Here is a 9,779-nt window from a genome sequence, read left to right on the forward strand (position 1 = left end):
CTTTCCTGAGTCAACCATCACCATCATCTAAGAGCTTACAGTGTTTGAACAACAGGCATGGAATCCCATCACATCAGACCAAGGACCCAGTCTTTGGCAAAGGAGGTATAAAGTGAGCCCAGGAGGGGTATAAAGCCCAAGGAGCCCAAAGGAGGTATAAAGTGATTAGGCAACCCACTGGTCACATTACATACCACACAACCCAGAAACTGCCAGCCTGATACAGTGATGGAATGGGCTGGTGAAGGCACAGCTAAAGCATAAACTTGAAAATGATACCTAGAGAAGACAGTGTGCTGTCTTCCAGCATGCAGTGTCCACTTTAAAATAGCAACCTTCATATTATGCAGTGTGCCCAACAGGTAGAACGCATGAGTCCAAAAACAAGGGAGGAAGCAGGAATTGGCTTCTTACCATTACTCCTATGATCTGCCTGGAGAATTTGTGCTTCCTGTCCCTACAATGCTAGGCCCCACAGGTTTAGAGGTCCTGATTCCCAAAGGGAAAATGTGTCCAACAGGGGAGAGAGTATGGCTGCTGCCCAGCAACTTTTGGCTCCTTGTGTGAAGGGCAAGAAGAAGCATCACCATCTTGGCCACAGAGTAGATCCTGATTACAAGAATAGAGGAGGCAGGGCAGCTGCTACACAAAAGAGATGGAGGAGAAATAGTTTGGCAACAGCTTGTCCACTCGGGAGCCTCTTGACACTCTCCTCCTCTCTTTTGATGGTAAAATAAAAAAATGCAGAAGCAATGGCTTGAGGAGGGCATGGATACCAGATGCTCACACACCTCAGGAGTAAAAGTCTGGATCACACCATCAGGTAAAGCCACTGAAATCACCAGAGGTGCTAGCTAAGGAGGAAGGAAATCTAGAATGTGCGGTAGAAAAGAAAAATGATGGGTATCCCTTGCTATCCTGATATCAGTTACAGTAACCATAATTCTTCCTACTAGCTTTCCTTTTCTAAGTTTCCACCATGAAGAGAGAGGCTCACCACAATGCTGGGGGAACTGCTCCCAGAACTTATGTGAAGAAATGGATCCAAGTGGCACATGAGGTGGATGGACTGTGGTAGACACTGTCATTGCCACCTGGTCTCCCTCCAGGAACGAAGGACTTATTGTCCCATCTGTTAGGCCTGCTCTCAACAGAAAGCCCTCAGCTATCAGCACCCACAGGAACTTCCCCAAATGAAGCAAGCCCCCTCATGCCATTTCAGGACAACTTTGAAGGGTCATCCCAGCTTCAGAACTCCCACTGGGTCTGCTGAGGTCTCTACTGAGGTAGCATCAAAGCTCAACATGTCCCTCTGCCCAATCCCACTATCTTTCCCATCCTTCCACAGCTGTAGATTCCAAAAGCACTTCTGAAAAAATCTTTTTTTAAAACTTTGTTTAATGTTTATTTATTTTTGAGAGAGAAAAAGAGAGCAAGGAGAGCACACGCATACGCACACATGAGTTGAGGAGGGGCATAGAAAGAGGGAGACACAGAATCCAAAGCAGGCTCCAGGCTCTGAGCTGTCAGCACAGAGCCCAACGTGGGGCTCGAACTCACAATCCATGAGATCATGACCTGAGCCAAAATCAGACACTTAACTGACTGAGCCACCCAGGCATCCCTGAAGAAATCTCTTGCATGTTCATCTTTGTCTCAGAATCTAATTCAATTCCTGAAGAATAATGTCATCCATGTCAGGGGAAGAGGGGCTTTTGATCACCTACTCAGAAGGATAAGGGTGTGTGATATGCATCGATAATGGTTCCACCAAAACCAACTATATGAACTGTAAGAAAGAGAACACTGTAAGAAAGAGAATTGGGCAAATGAGCAAGAAGGGAGTGAGCAAGAAAGATACTGTTAAGGAAATAGGATGTGAGCAAAGGAAAGGACTTCATGGGATAAGATCTTGGAAAACAGGTAGAATTTGGGCTCTGAGGGTCATCAATGTCCCCTTACATAGCAAGGACAGAGACTGAGAGCAACAATAGTTAACAAATGGGACAAATGGGACAAATGGGGCTACTTGAAACCTTCTTCTTAATAACCATCTAGATATGTCCATCCTGATGTCCATCAAGATGAACTTTGACTCTCCCCTTTTTGTCTCCCCATTCTCTTGTTAATCTAATGTTTTTATTAACATCAGTAACACCCATGAAGGGAAGCTTAGACACCAAATTTGATAAGGCTTCTTGGACTGATTTTGCAGCAGGAAAGTTACTTGTAGGGGGTGGGGGGTGGGGGATGGGAGTGGTTTTATCCAATCTAGCAGGCTGGTCATTTCCTCAGGAATAACCCTCTGTGTCTCTGTATGGCCATCTGCGATTTTTCCATAGTGAGCTATGGGTCCAGTAACAACCCAAACATGCTCTTCCATGCTGAAGCATGTAAAAACAAAGATACTGCCCCTAAATTAGTCACACTCACAATCCATTTCAGTAAAGGTTCTTCAGGAAGTTGATGATACTAATCTACAAAATAAAACAACTCCCTCACATGATACCTCCTGGTTTCAGTACTTTCTTGGTTTTGTCCTCTCCCTTGTGGCCCATCTTCTTATGACAGAGTTTTAGAGGTACTCTCAATAGTCCCGACATAAGCCAAAACCCAGACTAATCAAAATCTGAGCTTGGTCCAGCATCAAGCCCAGCCCTCTACCTTTCTTTCATTTTAGCGATTACAGATAACAACAACCAAGAGATTATATAGTTTGGGGGCACCTGCATGGCTCAGTCAGTTAAGCATCAAACTTCGGCTCAGGTCATGATCTCGCAGTTGGTGAGTTCAAGCCTTACATTGGGCCCTCTGCTGTCAGTGCCAAGCTCACTTTGGTTCCTCTGTTCCCCTCTCTCTCTGCCCCTACTCCGCTTGTGAGTGTTCTCTCTCTCTCTCTCTCTCTCTCTCTCTCTCAAAAATAAAGAGAGAAAGAGAGATTATATAGTTTGCTTTTTTATTAGTTTCCATTTCCTTAAGCATCCAGTGAATCAATTTCCCAGGAGTTAGCTCCATCTCTAAACTCCATTGGTAAATTTTACCTTTAGTAATTGATTATAGCACAATTGCTGTTTGATACTATGGGTGACTATGTGAACATTGCCACCCAGGAATCAAAGGTTCCTCCTCTTCTCCTCCACCCTTTCATTCTCTCTTTTCCCAAAACACATGTTTTCATAAGCTAGGGCCAGGCCAGTAAATCCTACTTCTTTATTTATTTTATTTTATTTATTATTATTATTATTTTAGCAAATCCTTTTTTTAAGTGTTTATTTATGTATTTTTGAGAGAGAGAGAGAGAGAGAGAGCGCACAAGCAGGGAAGGGGCAAAGAGAGAAAGGGAGACACAGAATCTGAAGTAGACCCAGGCTTGGAGCTGTCAGCACAGGGCTCAAACCCATGAACCGTGAGATCATGACCTGAGCCGAAGTCTGATGCTTAACTGACTGAGCCATCGAGGCACCCCAGCACATCCTACTTCTGACACCACTTCTGGTGATACCTAACAACTCTAAAATTCTCCAAAACCAACTGGCTATACAGCAATTCAATTCAATTCTGACACTACCTAGAGGCAGCATCAGATCCCACAAATTAAAGAACTCAGTCCCACAGAATTGCCCAGCTTCTGGGCTTCCAGGACACTCTCCTCAGGTTTGATATTTTGCTGGAACAGCTTACAAAACTTAGAAAACACCTTATTTACATTTACCAGTTTATTATAAAGGGTATAGTCAGAAATAGCCAAATGGAAGAAATCCACAGGATAAGGCAGGGGGGGGGGGGGGGGAATGTCATGAAGCTGCCATGTGCTCTCCCTACTAGCAACTCCTTAAATTCACCAACAGGAAACTATCAAAGAGATAAAGAGCTCAGTCTCCACTCCTCCCTTCCCTGTAGGTTGAGGGTGGAGCTGAAATTTCTCACCCTCTAATCACTTTGTCTTTAAGTCACCAGCCCCATCTTCAGGCTCATTAGCGTAAATTTAGGTGTGATTGAAAAGGGGTAGTATAAATAACAAAAGCACTCAATCACCCAGGAAATTCAAAGGGTTTTAGGAGCTCAGTGCCCTGAACAGGAATTCGAGACAAAGACCAAATATACTTATTATACTACAATTACTCTGAGAAGATGCCCTGATGAACTCAGGAAAAGAGGCACTTGAAATTCTCAAAGGAAAGAACTGACAGGACTTTGGTAGCTCTGTGGATCTTGGAGAAGCACTCGAGGAGGTAAACAGCTCAGGTTTTAACTGCTGTCCTGCCACTTAACTTCCCCATGCTTCATTTTCCCCATCTGCAAAATGGAATAATAGTATTATACTTACTTCTTAGCGTTGTTCCAATTGAAGATAGTAACTATAAAGTGTCTGGATCCGTGCCGGAACATGCATAGAGCTCAGTAAATGTTACTTTCACCATCATAGATGCAAGGGACACCCAAGTTCTAGTTCATGTTCCTGGTCCTCCTCGCTGTATGATCTGTACTCCTTTTTAGTCACTTCACCATCTCTGAGCCACAGTTTCCTCATCTGTAAGGTAAATGTATGGGTGTCCCCACGAGTTCAGAGTCCTTTCCATCAGGAACTCTGCATCAAATGTGACTCAAAGATTCTCAGTCAGGGTGACTCAAGGGTCCTGGTGCCTGTGGCAGAACAGGGGAGATGGAGGGGAGGCGCTCTCAGGGCAGAGGCAACACACTCAGTGTGAGAATCCCTGCCCTATTAGGGCGTGCTGTTCCCCAGATTTCCTTCCCTGTGGTGGGCCAGTAGTGTGCCAGGTGGGCCTGGCAATTAGCTATTCCAGGAATTTAGTCCAGGTTTGAAGAGAGCAGGCGTCTAGGAGCCTCCGCGAGCCTTTCACCAGCCACATTTGATTGCCTCCACAGCATGTACAAGGGCTACGACAGCGACCTCCCGCGGTTAGGGCGCACACAGCTTCCCTCCGCTCAGCTGCGCGCGCAGTCCGGTCAGAGCCGGGGCGGGGTATGGGCGGGGTCCTGGTACGCTCCGCCCCCTCAGCCTCCCTCGCCGACCCGGATCCCGGCTGCTGGGGAGATCTCCTGCTGGGGAACCCAGGAAGAGGAAGGGGCGGAGCTGCCTTGCGGCTGGACGCGGAGCAGTCAGCCGACTGCCCCGGGGGCTCGTCGGCGGTCCCTGGTCTTGCCCCGCGCTTTGAGAGCTAGCCAGGGCCGAGACCCGGGGGACCCGGAGGGGTGAACCAGCCCTGTCTAGGAAGCCGGGCAATGCCTCGCCATGGAGTATCTCCCGGCCAGGGCCACCGCAGGTCCAGCCCGGAGCAGGAATCGGACCGGACCCGAGGGTCCCCCAGACTGAGGCTTCTGTGGATGGGCCTGCCTCTGATTCTGGCGTTGGTTCTCTGGGCCCCGACCGGGGCCCACCCTCTTCCCGTCCAAAGCCAACACGTCGGTCGCTTAGTGCCCCAGCTCCGTGACGCCTTTGGATGGTGGAACCTCACCTGCCCAGTTTGCAAAAGCTTGTTCACCGCTATCGACTTTGGGCTGAAGGTGAGCGCTTAAAGGGCCTGCAGTGGAGCAGCCAAGGGAGCGCTGGCGGGGGCGGGGGCGGGGGCGGGGAGTGGATGGGCTGGGGTCATGAAGAGCATCCCTGATGAAGAGGCTGGAGGATACTAGCCTTTACCGGATTTGCTCTCCTTTAGGGACACCCATGTCTACACGCCACCACTACCTCCATTGTGACCTTGTGAAGTAAGGAAAGAGCTCAAATTATATGCCGGGCACTGTGCTAGCCATTTTATACAGGTCAAGTCAAGTCTGTGAGGTGTTTTCATTACAGTATCTCCATTTGCCAAATGAAGAGCATCTGGGAGAGGTGAAGTAACTTCACCGAGGGCACATAGCTGGCGACAAGGCTGGGACTCCTTTCCTGGTATATCTGACTCTGAATCCCCCTGTGCCTTAAATTTGGCATCGCTAATCCGGAGCACCATGCCTGTACTAGCTGCTCAGAAGGGACTTGAATTCAGAAAGATCCAAGGGTGTGGGAGTAGATGGGGCTGCCCTGACCCTGATGGGATGATGAATGCTGGTTGGTAGGTGAGTTTTGCAGGTCTCCCCAGGGAACCTGCCTTTGTGTGTGTCCCCAAACTCTGGACAGCTATATTGCCCAGCCCGAATTTCAAGGCACTCTGCAGACAGTGACTGAGGAAGCCAGCCAGGCAAGCAAAAGGCCTGAAATGCCACTGCCTACTGAGCTGAAGAGGAAGTACTGGCCTAGTGCTGCCTGAGTCACAGGGCAATATCTGTGGGAGTCAGGGGGTGCTCTGAGGTCTCTTCACCACAGTGGCATTGAGTCTGGCTTGGCCCCAGTTTGGATATGAAGGCACAGATGGTGGTAGCCAGGGGTTGGCCTGGTCCCTGTGCTGTCTCTGACCTCTCATCACTGGTTCTTCCCACCACAGAAGGAGTCCGGTGTGGAGTGGGTGGGCTCCATAGCCACCAAGCTCTGCAAACTGCTGAAGATAGCACCGCCCGCTGTGTGCCAGTCAACTGTCCAGCTCTTTGAAGATGATGTGGTGGAGGTGTGGACACGCTCAGTGCTGAGCCCATCTGAGGCCTGTGGTCTGCTCCTGGGCTCCACTTGTGGGCACTGGGACGTCTTCTCATCTTGGAACATCTCTTTGCCAGCTGTACCAAAGCCGGCCCCACAACCGCCCAAGCCCCCGGCCCCAGGCGCCCCTGTTAGCCGCATCCTCTTTCTCACTGACCTGCACTGGGATCATGACTACCTGGAGGGCACAGATCCTGACTGTGAGAACCCACTGTGTTGCCGCCAGGATTCTGGCCTGCCACCTGCCTCCCGCCCAGGTGCTGGATACTGGGGCGAGTACAGCAAGTGTGACCTGCCCCTGCGGACCCTGGAGAGCCTGTTGAGCGGGCTGGGCCCTGCCGGCCCCTTTGATATGGTGTACTGGACAGGAGACATCCCCGCCCACAATATCTGGCACCAATCACGTCAGGACCAGCTTCGGGCCCTGACCACTGTCACAGCCCTTGTGAAGAAGTTCTTGGGGCCAGTGCCTGTGTACCCTGCTGTGGGCAACCATGAGAGCACACCTGTCAATGGCTTCCCTCCCCCCTTCATAGAGGGCAATCACTCTTCCAGCTGGCTCTATGAGGCAATGGCCAAGGCATGGGAGTCCTGGCTCCCTCCTGAAGCCCTTCACACCCTCAGGTAGTTGAGGTCCATGGAAACCCAGGAAGGGAAAAGAAAGTGGATAATAGTGAAGGGAGCAGGGGACCTGGGCATACCTGTGACTCTTCTAGCATGAGTCCTCAGCTCTCTTCACTGGCTCTGACCCCATACTCCACTTCTGCCCTTATGTCTGTCCAGCCACTCTCCCTCAGGATTGACAGCATACTTTCTCCATGCTAGTCTGTGTCTGTTCATGTTGGCCCTCTAAAACACCTCCCCTCCCCCTGCAACTTTAACATCCCAACTTTCCAGGTCCAGATCATACTCCTTCTGAATGGCCCTTGCTTCCCATTATAGTTCTCTTTTATCTCTGAGGCCTAGAGCCCTTAGCTTTCTGAGCCATTTGCCCAGTCATATGGACCCTATAATCGGTGCTGTTTGGTTTTCTGCTGGAATGTGAGCCCCTTGGTAGGGATGATGTCCCGTATGCCTCTGCCCTCCACCCAAATGCTTAGTATAGGACTGTGAGCACAGGACCAGGATTATGAATGAGTGCTGACTGTTTGTGTTCACTTTGTTTCAGAATTGGGGGGTTCTATGCCCTTTCCCCACGCCCTGGCCTCCGCCTCATCTCTCTCAATATGAATTTTTGTTCCCGTGAGAACTTCTGGCTCTTGATCAACTCCACAGATCCTGCTGGACAGCTCCAGTGGCTAGTAGGAGAGCTTCAGGCAGCTGAGGATCGAGGAGACAAGGTGAGGGAAAGTGGTGAGAACATGGTGGATAGGTGCTCCATGGGGGTGGTGGGGAGAAGCAGGCCCTTTATGACCATACTCCTATCTGGAGCCAGAGCATCTGTGAGCAGAGAAGCCTGGTTTTCTGGAGTTCCAACAATAGGATTCCCTAGGAGTTCAGCTCCTGGTCCCCCTTAGGAGCTCTCATTCACTCCCTGTGTCTGGCCAGCTGTAACAGCTGTTGTAAGAGTGATGAGTACCAACTCTCCTGGCCAGGGCTGCCTGGACCCCTCCTTGTCCTCATAACCTTCCTTCCCCTCCCCCCCCAAATTTCAAGTTCTAATTGGCCTTATTGAACAATCGATGAATCAAGCAGCATTCCATCTAGCAAATAGAGGGGCATTCTCCCTGATAACCTCCCTTAACTCTCCCTGCAGGTACATATAATTGGCCACATCCCCCCAGGGCACTGCTTGAAAAGCTGGAGCTGGAATTATTATCGAATTGTAGCCAGGTAGGAGGGAAGTGGGGAGAAGAGGGGTAGATGAAGAGTCTGAAGTTCATTTGAAAACTCCTTTGGGTATTTTATCATTCCTGGTGCCCCTTCGGGGTAGAGAGGCTACTTACTTCAATGTGTGGAGAAAGAAAGCATCCCATCTCCCCAGATTTCTTCCCTGTCCCTAAAACCTTCTGAATCTAATTAGTGTCTTCTGGCCAGGTATGAGAACACCTTGGCTGGTCAGTTCTTTGGCCACACCCACGTGGATGAGTTTGAGGTATTCTATGATGAGGAGACCCTGAGCCGGCCACTGTCTGTAGCCTTCCTGGCACCCAGTGCCACCACCTACATCGGCCTTAATCCTGGTGAGTGATGTGGGAGTTGTTGAGATAGAGGAAGCAGAAACAGAGTTGGGGCCATGGCTGGCAAGGGGCAGGCGGGACATCTGACCTCTCCCTGGAGTTGCCTTGGTTCCTTCCCTTTCCAGTCAACCCTTCCTCCTTGCAGGTTACCGGGTCTACCAAATAGATGGCAACTATCCGGGGAGCTCTCATGTGGTCCTAGATCATGAGACCTACATCCTGAACCTGACACAGGCTAATGAGCCAGGAGCCATACCACACTGGCAGCGTCTCTATAGAGCTCGAGAAACCTACGGGTTGCCCAATGCACTGCCTGCCGCCTGGCATGATCTGGTGTACCGCATGCGGGGTGACACACAACTTTTCCAGACCTTCTGGTTTCTCTACCATAAGGGCCACCCCCCCTCAGAGCCCTGTGGCATGCCCTGCCGCCTGACTACACTGTGCGCCCAGCTCTCAGCTCGCTCGGATAGCCCTGCTCTATGTCGCCATCTGGTGCCAGATGGAAGCCTCCCTGATGTCCAGAGCCTGCAGCCAAGGCCATCTTTCTGCTAGTACCCCCATGGCCCAGATTTGTGAAAGTGCAAATGTGAGGAAAGCTGCAAAAACTCCAGAGGACAGCTGTGGTAAGAAGAGCATCTGGTGGAAAACCCTATCCCTGAGCCCCAAGCACACCGGGGAAATAGGACCTTCTTTCATGGAGCTGGTTTGGCAAGATACAGGAGAGAGGGTGGCTGCTCTGTGCCCAGCATCTCAGCTGCCCTGGGACTGCTGCCTTTCATAACTATGGAGCAAAGGTCTAAGTTGGTCCTGTCGCAGCAGACCACAAAGGAGCTCTCACCCCAGGCCTGTGCTGGCCAGCCAGGAACCCTGGACTGCTGCTGCCTGGTTGTCAGGCCGTTAAAATAAAGATAAGAGACTTGGACTCCAGACCCCTCTGCAAGTGTCCCACTTTCTTTTTTTCAAGGAGGCAGGGGAAGGGGGCTTTGGGAATATAATCCTAACTGAGG

The 9,779-nt window shown here is 50.4% G+C and overlaps 1 protein-coding gene across 2 annotated transcripts; it reads left to right on the forward strand.

Moving 5' to 3' along the window:
- The first annotated feature begins 5,005 nt into the window (after positions 1-5,005).
- On the forward strand, positions 5,006-9,699 carry SMPD1 (sphingomyelin phosphodiesterase 1). 2 transcript variants are annotated; one of them, XM_043580511.1, is made up of 6 exons: positions 5,006-5,526; positions 6,441-7,213; positions 7,758-7,929; positions 8,346-8,422; positions 8,627-8,772; positions 8,915-9,699. In XM_043580511.1, the coding sequence occupies exons 1-6, from the start codon at positions 5,245-5,247 to the stop codon at positions 9,322-9,324; spliced, it is 1,860 nt and encodes a 619-aa protein (XP_043436446.1). In that variant the 5' UTR covers positions 5,006-5,244; the 3' UTR covers positions 9,325-9,699. The 2 variants fall into 2 exon arrangements, with proteins under 2 accessions (XP_043436446.1, XP_043436447.1); XM_043580512.1 differs by having other exon boundaries at positions 5,031-5,526; positions 8,895-9,699.
- The last annotated feature ends 80 nt before the right edge of the window (positions 9,700-9,779 follow it).

This window comes from Prionailurus bengalensis, chromosome D1, assembly GCF_016509475.1.
Source record: "Prionailurus bengalensis isolate Pbe53 chromosome D1, Fcat_Pben_1.1_paternal_pri, whole genome shotgun sequence".
NCBI classification, from domain to species: domain Eukaryota; kingdom Metazoa; phylum Chordata; class Mammalia; order Carnivora; family Felidae; genus Prionailurus; species Prionailurus bengalensis.

What these genes read in the sequence shown, in the direction of transcription:
- SMPD1 (XM_043580511.1), top strand. Translation starts at nt 5,245, where the DNA reads ATGCCTCGCCATGGAGTATCTCCCGGCCAGGGCCACCGCAGGTCCAGC. An exon ending in CTGAGGATCGAGGAGACAAG is followed by an intron (nt 7,930 to 8,345) that starts GTGAGGGAAAGT and finishes CTCTCCCTGCAG; the next exon opens with GTACATATAATTGGCCACAT. An exon ending in CTACATCGGCCTTAATCCTG is followed by an intron (nt 8,773 to 8,914) that starts GTGAGTGATGTG and finishes TCCTCCTTGCAG; the next exon opens with GTTACCGGGTCTACCAAATA.